At 44.1% G+C, this 17,203-nt stretch overlaps 1 protein-coding gene across 1 annotated transcript in view; it reads right to left on the reverse strand.

Annotated features, from left to right (window-relative positions):
• Positions 1–16,101, reverse strand: part of LOC126188456 (uncharacterized) — a 128,059-nt gene extending 111,958 nt beyond the window's left edge. Inside the window, exon 1 of the mRNA XM_049930059.1 lies at positions 15,863–16,101. Within this exon, the coding sequence (XP_049786016.1) occupies positions 15,863–16,101 (239 nt within the window). The remainder of the gene's footprint in view (positions 1–15,862) is intronic.
• Between the last annotated feature and the right edge of the window lie 1,102 nt (positions 16,102–17,203).

A 17,203-nucleotide genomic window follows, 5' to 3' on the forward strand; every position in this document is an offset into this window, starting at 1 on the left:
TCGAGCCCAAACTAGGCGTAAAGCTTTGTGTCGTGCAGTCATCTAGGGTACACGAATGGGACTTCGGTTCCGAAAGCCCACATCGGTGATGTTTCGTTGAATGGTTCGTTCACTGACACTTGTTGATGGCCAAGCAATGAAATCAGCAGCAATTTGCGGAAGGGTTGCACTTCTTTCACGCTGAACGATTCTCTTCAGTCGTCATTGGTACCGTTCTTGCAGGATCTTTCTCCTGCAGCAGCGATGTCGGAGATTAGATGTTTCACCATATTCCTGATATTCACGGTACGCTCGAGAAATGATAGTACGGGAAAATCCTCACTTCATCGCTACCTCAGAGATGTGTCGCATCATTCGTGCGTCGACTATAATACCACGTTCAGACTTACTTAAATCTTGATAACCTGCCATTGTAGCAGCAGTTGCCCATGTAACAACTGCGCCAGACACATGTTGTTTTAAATAGGCGTTGCCGACCGGTGCCTTCTTACATATCTCTGTTTTTGAATATGCATGCCTGTACCAGTTTCTTTGGCGCTTCAGTATACAAAAATGTTGTTGGAGCACAGATCTGCAAATTATATTCCTTGGACGATTCATTCCAAAGGTTTTTCATGATGGCGTGTCTCGCAGGGTTTTTCAGAATGGCAGCGAAAGGGTCGACTGGTCGATACCTAAGTTCGAGATGTTAGTTTTTAATTTCTTTAGGGACGGTCTCATTTTTAAATTCACGTTGATGAGTTGGGGCATAGAAATCATGACACCAAAGAGCTTTCGACGTTTGAGCTTTCTGCCTATGACAAATCATAACAGTTTACAACACAAGCATCATCTTAATGCTAGTTTCATAAAGTAAGTGCTGTATGTATATAATACAAGGCGTAGTCAAAAGGTTTGAATTATCGCACTGAAAAATAAACTTATGTAATTCATTTTTTGTTTATTTGTTCGTAAACGTCTGCTGCCCTCGTTTAAATTGAAATCCCCGCATCACAGTACCGTAGAACGCCGCTAGAGCTGAAACAAATTATCACAATCCATTGATAAAGGCAGTATCGCGTGGTACGTGGCTTTCTGTATTCAAAGGAGATCAACACTGTAATAATCCATACTGAGCGGGTACAAGTGTGTGTCGACACTGCATCATCATATGAACCAGTGGTTGGTGGCGGAGACAATTGTAGTGTGGTCAAACAAGTCAAAAAGTTGCGGAACGAAGTGGCTGACCAGTCGTATGTGAAGAATCGGGAACTCAAAAGAAGCGAAGGCCCCGGAGCTCAGAGACAGGTCCGTCACAATGGAGGCGACAGTGAAAATTGTGAAATATCAGTTCTATAAAACCTTTCAACATTTCTGACGACATTTTGAACATGATAGAAGTCCCCGCCCTCGGGGTACCGCGACTGCTCACACACATTCCGTAAGTCCACCGGACCAAGGCAGGATCGAAAATGTTGCAGCTGTGTCACGCCAATACATTTGACCTCTTTTGACAGCATGGACGAGTGCTGACCTGCATACAAACGAGAAAAATGTACTGTGAAAACATATAGGTTCACCACCGCTGAAAAACGCGAATCTTCGACCAACGTAGGGCAAAGTGATGCTGAGTACTTTTTTTTTTTTTTGGACTGCTGTGGAGTAGTGCTAACAGATTTGCTGGTAAGGCGGAAAGCATCACCGATTATATTACTTTAATGTTCTAATGAGGTTACGACTGTCAAGACGAAGAGTCTAGGAAAACTATCGAAGTGAGTTAATTTGCTCGCTGACAAGGCCCCAGGTCGGTCTCCCGAAGATAAACTGACACATGGTGCTTCTCTGGCCTACCAAAATTTTGCGTCACCATGCCCCAGTGCGTTCCGTATTATCTTGACAAGGCAAACAACACTATCTTCCTCTTTCCTCAGGAGAAGAACCCATAGGTTGATGGGCTTCTGAAGAATGACGATGAAGCGATTCGCGAGATAGAACGTTTACTGAACAGCCAAAATGTACCTTTCTGACAACCAAGATTTCCGCCAAGTCACACATGGTTGGGAAAAATGTGACGCACTTAAGTATGTACGGGATATGTAGAGAGGGACTAACTCCATCACTATGTTTCATGGTCTCTGCTTGATTTTTCTCGAGATGGTAATTTGAAACTTTATCCCACGTATTTTTATGTGACAGTCGTGAAACTAATTACGAAATTTGATTCAAGCTGTATTCCAAATATTTCAAATGCATGAATTGTGTGTGTGCACTGGGGCTTTTCAGGGCACAGAATTGTAAAGGAATACTCATAGGAGTATGTAGTTTTCCAAAGTCTTAGGAAACAGGACACAAGAAGCAAGAACCACTTCTCGGCTAGAAAATCAGAAGTATAGGCTGCAGAGAAGTAGTGTTTACAACAGTGTGCCAGGCGCGCTGGAATAATAGCGAATCGTACAGTATTTTCAGTATAAGACACCTCAGTGGGCTGTAGCGTGCTAGGTACTGTCTGGAAAGAGTTCCAGGCAGAGTTAACTTACGCTGCGGCGACAAGCCAGAGAGATTTACATAGGCGTTCGGTGGATTGTTGAAGGCGATCATCGTCTGAAGCTACCGTTATCAAAACTTAGACAGTTTTTAAGCAGACTGTTACCCATATACTAATAAAATGCAGTCCCGTCCCGCCTCAATTATAATAAGACAGTTCCGTTGTCGTAACTGCATTTTGTAGTTAATGACCGTCATTACTCTCTTCTTATTCTTACCTGGAATAATATCTTGCAACTGTTGCTAATTATAGCTATCACGGGGGTAATGAGATAACCGTAGAACTATAATCAAACGGTGCCACTAAATTTGATTGCAATATTAAGAAGTTTACAGTAATAATTAAATTTAACTTTCTTGGTCATTAAGCTGGGTCAGTAAGTAAAGTACTTATTGTAGACCTTCAGTCCTAAAATCAGGAAGTTATTAGAGCCCGGTTACTATTATGAATTTCTTTACTAATTATTATTGTGCTACGTTATTTTTAGTTATCTTTCAACCACTTTTGTGTGTCTGTGATTTCACTTAATTGATATATTTGTTAGTAGACATGCAAAGTGCATACATTGAAGTGCTTTTGAACTGAAATACAGGTAACTGTGACCAGATTCTTACGAAATATTTCTTTGTTTACATGATCTAGTGTGGCAATCTTTTCAGTTTCTTCCTTAGATTAGATATTAAATTTTTGATGTTGTGCTGTATACTGAAAGTTGCTTACTTGTGACAAGAAGATAGGAAACTAATGCATCGCCTTGTTAGTTATACGGAAAGCTATGTCTAAAGACGAATTTCTTTGCTTACTGCGACAACACGGTAGTACTGGTGTTGACGTCCACCGTGCGGCTTCCATTTGCATTGCCTGTCAGCCACAGAAGTAAACACTATTCAGTATAGAAACAGAAATCTTTTAACCGACTAGCCTCTAGTATATTTTCTGCAACTGATGTACACGACGGTAACCTCCGCTTAAAAAAGTAACGATTTTGCTTGACAATATTTATTTGGTTTTTGTATACATCAGTGCCGGCAGACTTTTTTTTTTTTTTTTTTTTTTAATGAAGACAATATAATTTCAACTGGCGGACAATTTCACAGATTTGTCACGTAATCGTAACTTATTTGTTTCGTAATGTAAAAGAGGTTTTCCGCACACACACGTTACTCTAAATATTGCAACACTTTTGCAACCTCGTTATGGAGATGTGGAAACTCTACTTGAAGAAAACAGTGTAGATGTGCCGGTCAGTTTTAACGTAAAATGATTTGTCTTTAAAACGGGAATTCTGTTGCACATCACAATCAATTCTTAACACCTCGTTTCCTTTCTTTTTTTTTTTTTTTTTTTTTTTTTTTTGTTGTAATGCCAGTGAGCGAAGGGAAATCGACTGTTCTCAACAAATAAAGTATACAGTAAACTATTTGGCTGTATACTTTATTCATTAAAAATTCATTTACGTTGCTGTTCTCAGCCATGTTTAAAACTATGAAATCGACTGTGCTTTCTCTCAGAGTTTGCCCTGATACGGTACGATTTTCCTTTCAAATGCATCCCTGTCAAACCAGGAATAAGCCGTTTCTCGCCCTGTAATGTGAGCAGTGTGCAGTCAAGTCCACTTAAAATGCGAGGTCTGAAATCCATTATGGATGTTCTAGTTTCCGTTTTGGGTCTCCACTGCACCTAAATCGGGAAGTTGTTGAGGGCATGCCTCTTTATTTCATCAACGTACTTTGCAGAAATAAAGTCTCCTTACTCTTCGTTCAGTTTCATCGAAAACCGGTGCACCTGACAGGAAAATAATGGGTGTGACTAGAGGAAATGTACTGTTTGTACCACAAATCCATTTACGTGCTCTATGCCTGCAAATTTAGCGTGAAGGGCTTCTTGATGTAATTGCGGAATCCATCGATTATGCGACTGCATAAATAGATATTGCGAATTCTCACCCCTCTCTCCCGTCACTCCTACTCATTTTTAAACGCTTGTAACGATAGATCGAAAGACTGCCTCTTTGTGAGCAAGCAGTCACTGGTCCTGTGAACGTCCTTCATATCAGGAACAAATAAAGAAGGGTAAACAGCGCTGACACTACGATTGTGTCGAACTGAAGAGAGTCATACGGAGAGAAAAACACCGCAACACAATACCAGGCACTTCCGAGAACGCCCGAGGAAAAGCGAGCCTCGGCCCGTTCGCGTTCCTCCAGCGGGCTTGCGTGCGGTTTGTCACACTATGACCATTCCTGGTAAACGTAATACAATCAATGTGTGGGCAAATAGATCGAATTAGGCTGTTGGTAGAATGAATGATAACAAATGGCGGCGGCAGGGGTGGCCGAGCGGTTCTAGACGCTACAGTCTGGAACCGCGCGACCGCTACGGTCGCAGGTTCGAATCCTGCCTCGGGCATGGATGCGTGTGATGTCCTTAGGTTAGTTAGGTTTAAGTAGTTCTAAGTTCTAGGGGACTGATGACCTCAGAAGTTAATTCCCATAGTGCTCAGAGCCATTTGAACCATGTTTTGACAAATGGCCTTACAGTACAAACAAGCTGAGAAAATTGCAACTGTTATAGACACTAACGAGCCAAAAGCCTTGCCGCAGTGGTTCTCATCAGATTACGGAAGTTAAGTTCTGTTGGGCTTGGCTTGCACTTCGATAGGTGACCGTCCGGTTTGCCAGGTACTGTTGGCATGCACTCATCCCTTGGGAGGCAAACTTAGGTACTGCTTGACGGAGAAGTAGCAGTTCCGGTCACGAAAACGGCTGGAGAGGGTGTGCTGACCACATTCCCCTCCATATCTGCATCCAGTGACAGCAATAGGCTGAGGATGACAGTACCAATTGGCCTTCCGAAGCCTGCTCGGATGGAGTTTAGAACATATCCACTAATGAACCATACCGTTATGACCATTACTCATTGCCTGATGACTGTGCAGGCATTTGATGCAGTAATGAAGTTATGTAAGAGAACACAAGTGATTAGGAGTTCGTTCTAGTGACGTTACTGTTCACAAATGGGGAAGTTAATTGATACAGTGACTTTGACAGAGGGTAGACTGTCATCGTATGGTGGATGGGAATGAACATCTAGGAAGTGGCGAAGCTGGTCCGCTGTTCGTGTAGTACTTTCGAGAGTATTTATCGAAAGAGTTTTTAGTGTGGTAGTACCACGTGTAGGAGACAAGGTGTTGGACGACTTTGCCTCAAGACAGAACGTGGAGGTCGGAAGGTTGCTTGCTCTGTAAATCAGGATAGACGGCAGTCTGCGCCAGATTTTAAGCCAGTGTACAATGCTGATGCGGGCACAGACTTTTAGGAAGAAACTGTCCAGCTGAAATTGTCGAGCATGGAGATCCGTAGCATGTGACCTATATTTGTTCCCGTATTGACTAATGACATATCAGATTACAATTGCAATGTGTGAATGGAATGTCGGTTGTCAGCAGGTGTGCCTGGAGTGGACTTCACATAGCAAAAGTGTGGTAGGGCCCAGCAGTGGCGTCTGTAACAGTACAGAGCCTATCAATTGAGGCGAGTTCACGTGACACAGTTCGGCGTGGAAACCTTACTGGTCGTGAATTTTGCGACACCCTCCCGCATTGAAATGTACCTTTGATGCTTCATGATTAACTGATGGTGGTGACAAAACATAGTAACCCTTTTGTACAAAAAGAAAACCAGTAAGCTACATAGGATTTTTTGAATTTCTTGCCACCACCTGGGATGCCTAATGTGTGACCTTCAGCGCGGTTTTTTAACTTCATACTGGTATATACTTTTCAGGAACGTTTCTGTATGTGGACTATTTTGAATTCCCCAACGTTTTTACATAGTAATGCCATAGCAATGGAAAGGGAAATGAGCGTTTGGCGTCATTGGCGGGGAGGCCCCGCAAGGGCAGGTCTGGCCGCCTTAGTGCAGGCCTTGTTACATTCGACGCCACATTGGGCGACCTGCGCGCCGGATGGGGATGAAATGATGATGAAGATAACACAACACCTGAGCGGAGAAAATCTCCGACCCAGCCGGAAACCGAACCCTGGCCCGTAGGACGGCAATCCGTCACGCTGACCACTCAACTATCGGGGCGGACGTGTCACAGCGATGAGCCTGGGTGAATTCATACAACACTTTACGTACATGTCGGCATGTTTGCCCTTCCGCCATTTTGGATCCTCAATGTTTGGATATGATGTCCGACATCTCGGAAAAATCTGGAAACTGCAGGCAGTTCTCGTATCTCAAGTAAACGGACAGTGCCCCATTCCACACTTTTGAACTTCCTTCCGATTGGAAGTAGGGGGCAAGGGATGACTTTGACCTACACCTACAGCCTGTTCAATTGAACTAATAAAATGAACAACTGGCAAACTCTTCGGAGTGGGTGCAAAATTTAACTTGGGATTGGATGGACGGTGCTTCAAGGACTCAAGCTGACTAGGAATACAACTCCGTTACTGCCTGGCATTTGGCAAAGTTTGACCGTTTTCATCGCGCGGAGTCTGATGTTATATCTCGACGTTCTGTGATAAATCTCACAGAGAAATCTTTTGACGACCCAACCTTATCCGTTCTTGGAAGGGTTTAAATTTTGCCAGGAGTTGATTTTATTAGTTCAATTGAACAGGCTGTTTGCGAACTAACTCCTGACGCTGCAGAGGATGTTAGGAGGGAGGCATGCCGTGTTTTGACTAGGGCTCGTCCACCCAAGAGTAATGTAACAGCAGCAGAGAGGGCTGCTCTACGCTTTCTCAAATTTGAACCTGATATTGTTATTTTACCTGCGGACAAGGGCAACGCCACCGTTGTTTTAAATAAACAAGATTATGTACAAATGATGCAACGTTTACTATCTGATTCAGCGTATCGCAGAATCGATGCTGACCCCACAAAAAGTGTTGAGAGAAAGACCAACAGCCTCCTGAAGAAAAGTGGTTTGTCGTAGGACACTATAAAGAGTCTTAACACCCATAGTGCTGTTCCCTCTAGGTTATATGGCCTTCCGAAGGTTCACAAGGAAGGGGTTCCTTTCCGTCCTATAGTGAGTAACATCGGCGCTCCGACACATCGTGTAGCCAAGCATCTTTCTTCTCTGTTGAGTCCACAAGTAGATCGGTATGAACATCATATCAGGAACTCAGCTGATTTTTTACGTCATTTGGAGGGACTGCGGTTGTATGACTCTGATATTTTAGTGAGTTTCGATGTGGTCTCTCTCTTCACTCGTGTTCCTCTGTCTGATTCGTTGCGGTTAATTGAGGCCAGGTTTGGTGCTGAATTAACTAATCTTTTTCGGCATGTGTTGACATCCACATACTTTTTATTTAATGACCAGTATAACGAGCAGACAGATGGAGTTGCCATGGGTAGTCCGTTGTCTCCTGTGATCGCAAATTTGTTTATGGAAGACTTCGAGAAACGTGCATTGGAGTCGGCGCCTTTGTAACCCGCCTGTTTCTTTAGATACGTTGACGATATCTTCGTTGTTTGGCCTCATGGTAGGGAGAATTTGAATGTCTTTCTAGAACATCTGAACTCGAGCCACCCGAACATCCGTTTTACGATGGAGGTGGAAGAGGAAGGTTGCCTTCCCTTTCTTGACGTGTTGGTTAGGAGGAAGGATGATGGATCATTGGGACATGCAGTCTACAGGAAATGTACTCACACCGACTTGTACTTACATGCTAATAGTTGTCACCATCCGGCTCAGGTGAAGGGGTACTTCGTACCTTGGTACACAGGGCACATGTCGTTTCTGACGCTGAGACTTTGCCAGCTGAGCTGTCCCATCTTGAAGTTACATTTCGTCAAAATGGTTCTAGTGATAGACAGATTGTACGTGCGTTGCGCTATCGACCAACTGTACATCGGGTGACTGATGATAATTCTGAGTCAACACCTAAGTCTACTGCCTTTTGCCTCACGTAGGAAGCACGTCCAACAAAATCGGTCGTATTTTACGAAAATACGATGTGAAATGTGTTTTCCGACCTCCATCTAAAATTAGAGCGCTTTTGAGTTCCGTTAAGGATGATCTCGGACTGCGTAAGGCGGATGTATATCGTATTCCTTGTAGCTGCGGCATGGCATATATTGGTCAAACTATCAGAACCGGGGGGGCCGATGTACTGACCATAAACAGCACACACGATTTTAGCCAAGCAGATCTGCTATTGCCGAACATTGCTTGGATACTGGTCACTCCATGTTATACACTCCTGGAAATTGAAATAAGAACACCGTGAATTCATTGTCCCAGGAAGGGGAAACTTTATTGACACATTCCTGGGGTCAGATACGTCACATGATCACACTGACAGAACCACAGGCACATAGACACAGGCAACAGAGCATGCACAATGTCGGCACTAGTACAGTGTATATCCACCTTTCGCAGCAATGCAGGCTGCTATTCTCCCATGGAGACGATCGTAGAGATGCTGGATGTAGTCCTGTGGAGGGGCTTGCCATGCCATTTCCACCTGGCGCCTCAGATGGACCAGTGTTCGTGCTGGACGTGCAGACCGCGTGAGACGACGCTTCATCCAGTCCCAAACATGCTCAATGGGGGACAGATCCGGAGATCTTGCTGGCCAGGGTAGTTGACTTACACCTTCTAGAGCACGTTGGGTGGCACGGGATACATGCGGACGTGCATTGTCCTGTTGGAACAGCAAGTTCCCTTGCCAGTCTAGGAATGGTAGAACGATGGGTTCGATGACGGTTTGGATGTACCGTGCACTATTCAGTGTCCCCTCGACTATCACCAGTGGTGTACGGCCATTGTAGGAGATCGCTCCCCACACCATGATGCCGGGTGTTGGCCCTGTGTGCCTCGGTCGTATGCAGTCCTGATTGTGGCGCTCACCTGCACGGCGCCAAACACCCATACGACCATCATTGGCACCAAGGCAGAAGCGACTCTCATCGCTGAAGACGACACGTCTCCATTCGTCCCTCCATTCACGCCTGTCGCGACACCACTGGAGGCGGGCTGCACGATGTTGGGGCGTGAGCGGAAGACGGCCTAACGGTGTGCGGGACCGTAGCCCAGCTTCATGGAGACGGTTGAGAATGGTCCTCGCCGATACCCCAGGAGCAACAGTGTCCCTAATTTGCTGGGAAGTGGCGGTGCGGTCCCCTACGGCACTGCGTAGGATCCTACGGTCTTGGCGTGCATCCGTGCGTCGCTGCGGTCCGGTCCCAGGTCGACGGGCACGTGCACCTTCCGCCGACCACTGGCGACAACATCGATGTACTGTGGAGACCTCACGCCGCACGTGTTGAGCAATTCGGCGGTACGTCCACCCGGCCTCCCGCATGCCCACTATACGCCCTCGCACAAAGTCAGTCAACTGCACATACGGTTCACGTCCACGCTGTCGCGGCATGCTACCAGTGTTAAAGACTGCGATGGAGCTCCGTATGCCACGGCAAACTGGCTGACACTGACGGCGGCGGTGCACAAATGCTGCGCAGCTAGCGCCATTCGACGGCCAACACCGCGGTTCCTGGTGTGTCCGCTGTGCCGTGCGTGTGATCATTGCTTGTACAGCCCTCTCGCAGTGTCCGGAGCAAGTATGGTGGGTCTGACACACCGGTGTCAATGTGTTCTTTTTTCCATTTCCAGGAGTGTATAATAACATCGAGATATTGGCATGCACGTCCAGCTATTGGGACAGTGTTATTAAGGATGCAGTGGAGATTAAATTAGCGAGCATCCTCGTTAAGAGGAATGGAGGTTTCTGTTTAAACTCGGTTTGGAATCTGGCTCTCTCCCTTGTCAAAAAACAGAGGGGCAGAGTCAATACTACCTCACCTGCGAATCCGTAGTCTGACTATCGATAGCTCTGACTTTGGTCATCTTTGGTGGCACTAGTGTTCAGTGTGTGTGTTATCTTTCCTGCTTCAGTCAGAGAACCGAGGTTTTAAATATGCATGTACGTTGCCTGTCCGTTGCAGTTTGCCTAGAAAATGGCGAGGTGGTCTCCCGCCGAAATATCGGCGGTCGCTGAAAGTGTCACCTGGCTGAATTCCGGGAATTTATTTGAAAGTTGTATACACCAGGAGAAAATCAGGTCTCAAATTTAGTTATGTGTTTATGCACAGAGAATATGAAAACAGGTTTGGTGAAGTTAGCTGGCAAAGTGGGCTACTTTGCCACTTGTGCTAAAATCAATGGAAATCACTACAAAAATTACAGAAAATGGAGTTAAAGCACTGAAAACAATTTACCAATTAGTATTAAACAATTTATTGTGAAGGCAGTCACAAAGAATTTTGTACGGAGAGATACACAAAAATTAAAATATTCATAGTTATACGTTAAAAGAAAAGTTTGACTTTTCATCAAAAAAGAAATATTCCCACAATTTTGATTGTAAGGAGGATTACTTATGCGTACGATGTTTTTTACATTCAGGGATGCCTCATCCGGCACATCTGGAAAGTAAAACATTTTCCCTCTCTGTATACGACACCTCGAACTCCCGTCCTCCGTATAATTGTATACGTTAACAAAGAAAATGCTGGACACTTTTTATTTTGTCAAGAATTTTACCACAACAGACATTCCAAGCTTTAGTCGTGTAAGATCCTCGACCATCCTGGTATTCATTTCTTTATGTTCACGAGTGATTGATAGTATTGATACGTGTGTGCTCCCAATTCGGTTCTAATAAGACTTGGCATTTTAACTGCTTATACAGAGACCGAAAAATGCTTGATTTAAAAGAAGTGCGAACGAAGTAAGAAAAAGGCAAGAGTCTAGATTGGCAAAGTTGTCCCATTTTTACCAATCTTCCTGGTGCAAAATTGCCAAGTTATATTACTGTATTACATACACAATATAACTTTATTTCTAAAAGTGATTCTAAAACGCCATTATATACTGCACCGAAGGAAAGAAATTGTTTTCACTTACGTTAGAATGAGTGGGAAGGGCGAGACACTTTTGTAGACTACCAGAAAACGCGTGTTCCACAAACCGAAATAGAAACCACTGATAAAGACCAATAAACAGTAAACGAACATAAAATGCGTCTCAGGTCGGTCATTCATTGTTTGCCCTGTGCTATGAAAGCATTGACTTCTCTATTGGATGATTAAGGAACTTGGAATGGTGCCAAATGTAAAATAATAAAAACAACTGGAGATATTGCCCTGACTGGCAAAGTTGTCCCAGTTTACGGTAGTTTTTTAAGTAAGTAATTTTGTAATAAATGTTTGTTTTCTGTTAGTTAATGTTGGATGTACTAAAGCATCTGTCAATTTTTAAATGTTTGTTAATCATTTCTGTGACTTCGATCAATTTTTTAAAAGTCCTGTAAAGTTGAAAATATCGATCGATGTATTGAAACATCGATATTTTTGTCCCCTTAATACCTACATCTACATGGTTACTCTGCAAATCACATTTAAGTGCCTGTAAATTCTCTATTATTCCAGTCTCGTATAGCGCGCAGAAAGAACGAATGCCTGTATCTTTCCGTACGAGCTCTGATTTCCCTTATTTTATCATGGTGATCGTTTCTCCCTATGTAGGTCGGTGACAACAAAATATTTTCGCATTCGGAGGAGAACGAATTTCGTGAGAAGATTCCTCTGCAAACGAAAAACGCATTTTTTTTAATGATGTGCACATCAAATCCTGTATCTTTTCAGTGACACTCTCTCCCCCATTTAGCGATAATACAAAAGGTGCTGCCCTTCTTTGAACTTTTTCGATGTACTCCGTCAATCCTGTCTAGTAAGTATTCCACTCCGCGCAGCATATTTCTAAAACAGCACGAACAAGCGTAGTGTAAGCAGTCTCCTTAGCAGATCTGTTACATTTTCTAAGTGTCCTGCCAATAAAACGCAGTCTTTGGTTAGCCTTCCCCACAACATTTTCTATGTGTTCCTTCCAATTTAAGTTGTTCTTAGTTGTAATTCCTAGGTATTTAGTTAAACTTGCGGCCTTTAGATTTGACTGATTTATCATGAACCGAAGTTTAACGGATTCCTTTTAGCACTCGTGTGGAAGACCACACACTTCATGTTATTTAGGGTAATTGCCAATTTTCGCACCATGCAGACATCTTTTCACAATCATTTTGCTGTTTTTTCTTGATCTTCTGATGACTTTATTAGTCTATAAACGACAGAGTCATCTGCGAACATCCTAAGACGGCTGCTCAGATTGTCTGCCAAATCGTTTATAGAGATAAGGAACAGCAGAGGGCCTATAACACTACTTTGGGGAACGCTAGAAGTCACTTCTTTTTTACTCGATGGCTTTCCGTCAAATACTACGACCTGTGACCTCTCTGACAGGAAACCACGAATTCAGTCACATTACTGAGACGAATTTGCACAAGCACGTGTATGGTACAGTGTCAAAAGCCTTCCGGAAATCCAGAAATACGGAATCAATCTGAAATCCCTTGTCAATAGCACTTCATGCGAATAAAGAGCTAGTTGTGTTTCACAAGAACGATGTTTTCTAAATCTGTGCTGACTGTGTGTCAATAGACCGTTTTATTCGAGGTAATTCATAATATTAGAACATAACACATGTTCCAAAATCCTGCTGCATATCGACGTTAATGATTGGGGCCTGTAATTTAGTGGATTACTCGTACTACGTTTCTTGAATATTGGTGTGACCTGTGCAACTTTCCAGTCTTTGAGTACGGACCTTTCTTCGAGTCAACGGTTGTATATGACTGTTAAGTATGGGGCTAGTGCATCAGCATACTCTGAAAGGAACCTAATCGGTATACAGTCTGGACCAGAAGACTTGCTTTTATTGATTTAAGTTGCTTCACTACAACGAGGATATTTACTTCTACGTTACTCATGTTGGCAACTGTTCTTGATTCGAATTCTGGAATATTTACTTCGTCTTCTTTGTGAAGGCATTTCGGAAGGTTGTGTTTAGTAACTCTGCTTTGGCAACACTGTCTTCGATAGTATCTCCATTGCCATCCCGCAGAGAAGGCATTGATTGTGTGATGTCTTACAAATAAAGATCTATCCAATGTATATCAAGACCTGTAAACATTGCCGATCCCTATGTCATACACTGAGAACGTCACAAATACCATGCAGAAAACATATCATAATTAGCCACAATACGCACACATAAACACAGCAGCTACACTTCAAGAAAGTACTAGATATCTGCTTGAACAATGATGAGGATATCCTACAATGCCGAAAAATGCTGAATTATTTTCATTATTCAGAGGCAGATCCTTAAACATATTTCATCGCCGGCTCGAGCGGAAGTTTAGAAGAGAAGGGTAATGGCAAGATATCTTAGCGTTAAGTCAAATCAGCAGCTGACGTATATCGAACGGATCAGATGCGAAACAGTGAATGGAATGAAAGCACCTTAGCAAATAACAAATCCAGCATTCACGACACCACCATGTTTTGACGTAATTACTTAATATGAAGATCAGTGTTCGCGAACTCAGCGGTCTCATGGAGAAACACCTAGGAAAAATACTTAAAACCCCATTACTTGGGCTGAAACCTAGGTAAAGGTTGGTGTCATTACCGCAATCGAGGCTGATAGTTTCTTATATTTTACAAACAAGTCGCTCTTTACACCCCACACTCCACCTCTCAAGGACTTCCCATTCGGGTCGGTACATACTGGTGCCGATATTCCTCGTCTTTGGGTGAGACTGCGGAAAAATTCAGGCGCCTTCTTTATGATGAAACAAGTGTCAAACCCGGGCGACGTGTCACAGTCACTAGAAATTGTACTCGCATTCCAGAGGGTGGCGGTTCAAACCCAAATTGCGACATCTATTTAGGTTTCCTTGAATTAGCTCAAGCCTTAAAAACAAATTCCTGAATGGTTGTTTTCGAAAGGACAAAGTCTGTTCGTTTTCCATTTTCGCCTCGATAGAAGCTTTTGCTCCATCTATAGTGACAGCGTCGACGGAATCTTCCCTTACTTTATGCTGCTTGGCACAGAACAGCACATTATGTGGAGAAACTCCTGGAATCGCCATGTCGCAGCCCCCATGCATTTCGGTGTTGATCCAAGGGCACAAATAATTGTCGACACTAGAGAACGTCGGATGAATGAGAGAATCCGTTTTGCGGCCATGTATTTTGATTTATTATACCTTCGTTTATTTTCTCTGTGGAATATAAAAGGTATGGTTTACTTTTTTACACCTGACCGACGACGTGCCATGAAGTAAAATTTTCAGTGTTCGTCAGAACTGAGGAGCCATCGCTGAGAAAATCTCAAGCAGGACCTTAGGCTCGGGGCAGACTGAACACAGTTATTATTCATTCTGAGAACAGTGTGAACATTTCACGCAAACAACTAACAGTGGACTAAAAGAAATGTTACCTGACCCAAAATAGCCCTCTGTGTTTGCGCTTTGCCCCAGACGATTTATGATGGCACTCTCAAACACTCAGCATAAAGCACACGTTAGGTTTTTCTGCGACAAACGAATCACAGACTTTCTTCATGAGTTAATACTTATACAATCCAAATGTTGGCTGTGACTTAGCTTGGTATTTTATGGAAGCAATCGACGAATATGTCTTGTAACCAAATACGAGGGTCATCCAGAAATTGAGTTTCCCCACTGTTAAAAGAAACGATATATATATATATATATATATATATATATATATATATATATATATATATATATATATATATATATATATATTGGGAACAGCCACAGCAGTTAGTCTACCGCTTGGGAATGTACACAATGTGTGTCAGTCGTCTTCAGTTTTTCGTCGTTGTGAAAGTGCTGACTGGAGGGCAGGAATTTCCTGAGGTGCAAAAAAAGATTACAATCGCTGGTAACGAGAACAGAACTGTACGGTGGATAATCAGTGCTGTTCCCAAGCCATTCGTTTGGTACTCTTGTCTCATGTTTTTTCTTGAACAGTAGATGCTCAGTGACAATTTCATGCTACAAGGCTCGCGGTCTGTGCAGAATGTGGCTGCTTAGATCCACAACGCACTGCTGCACAAGCTTCACAAGGCTAGAGAAAGAATAAGAGCCGCCATTTTCACCCACTGCTGGAGCACTGCTAACTGTAGGGGATATTTGTCTGACCGATACATTTCCGGCTACATACATTCACTTAGAAAAGAAGTGGGGAGATGTAATCTTCGAGTGACCTTGCACTTCAGGAGAGCGTCACCGTTCCGCAGATGCAGCATGCCCCGAGATGCAAACTAGCCGAACTCCCGATGCAGTTAGGAAGCCTCTGTGGAGGGGTAATGTGGTTAGAGCCCGCCACGCCGCTAGATAGTTAGCTGTGACAGTCCCCGCGCTAGCAGGTAGGCGGGCGTGCGTGCTTACCTGGTGAGGAGGGCGGCGAGGGCCCAGGCGAGCAGGCAGATGAGCAGCGCGCGCGCCTTGGTGCACACGTAGCCGGCCCGCAGCGGCTCGCAGATGGCGTAGTAGCGCTCGAAGCTGATGGCCAGGATGGTCAGCACCGACGCGTGCGCCACCGTCAGCTCCACGAACGGCACCGCCTTGCCTGCAACACAGCGCAACTCCTCACTATCTGTCGACTGACCACCCACTACCACAGACATGCAGCAATTCGCAGGCAGTGTAGGAGTACTGGAAGCTGATGGCCAGGATCGTCAGCACCTACCAGTGTACCATCATCAGTTCGATGTACGGCACCGCCTTGCCTGCAACACAACACGCCTCCTCAGCACAGAACCCAACCAGCCATAGTCAAGATGGTGTAAGTTGATCTGTGACAGCTCGTACCGCTGTTAGCAGCTTTCAAAACCTGCAGGCGCAAATAGTAGTCTTTTATGGACCTGTGACAACACTGAAGTGTTGCCATAGAAACGTTTACAAAACCGTGTTACGTAACTGGTAGAGGTAGGGCCGCGAAGCTGCTGCGGGCATCTAATTGCAACTGTGAGGGACCAACTTTACGCCGACTCAATAATAGTACTGCGCGTATCACGAGGGAGCAGCAAATCATAGATGCAGTAGCATCACACAGCGCATGGTGGCCAGTTTTGTTGGGGTTGGGTTGGGTTGTTTGGGGAAGAGACCAAACAGCGAGGTCATCGGTCTCATCGGATTAGGGAAGGAAGTCGGTCGTGCCCTTTCAAAGGAACCATCCCGGCATTTGCCTGGAGCGATTTAGGGAAATCACGGAAAACCTATAGCAGGATGGCCGGACGCGGGACTGAACCGTCGTCCTCCCGAATGCTAACCACTGCGGCCAGTTTTGTCATTACCGATATATTGACCACTATCAGCTTCGACAGTGGCTAAAACACAGCACAATGTAATCCATTGTGACTTTGTGTGACGCAAGGGACTTGGTGCCACTCGCAGTTTCCTTTGGACAAATGTGTCCTACAATTTGGGAATGTTCCAGCCAGAGGAAGTGAAATATCTGAAACCTTGACAGAGAGTGCTGCCACCTGCAGCTGTATTCACGATTTACGTCCAACATCTGATGGTCCTGGCAAACAGTCTGCAGCAGAATGAGCATTTTGTGGTAGGGATGACGGCTATTGTTGAAACAACCGGTTTTCGTTTATACCGTTTTTTTATAATGCTATTTTACCCTGACTGTTAAGATCGCTCAGAACAACCGGTTTCTGGAATAACTGATTTTCGGGTTTTGTACCTATTATTTGCTGTAATAAACATATAAATCGAACG

Source organism: Schistocerca cancellata, chromosome 5 (assembly GCF_023864275.1).
Source record: "Schistocerca cancellata isolate TAMUIC-IGC-003103 chromosome 5, iqSchCanc2.1, whole genome shotgun sequence".
NCBI lineage: Eukaryota > Metazoa > Arthropoda > Insecta > Orthoptera > Acrididae > Schistocerca > Schistocerca cancellata.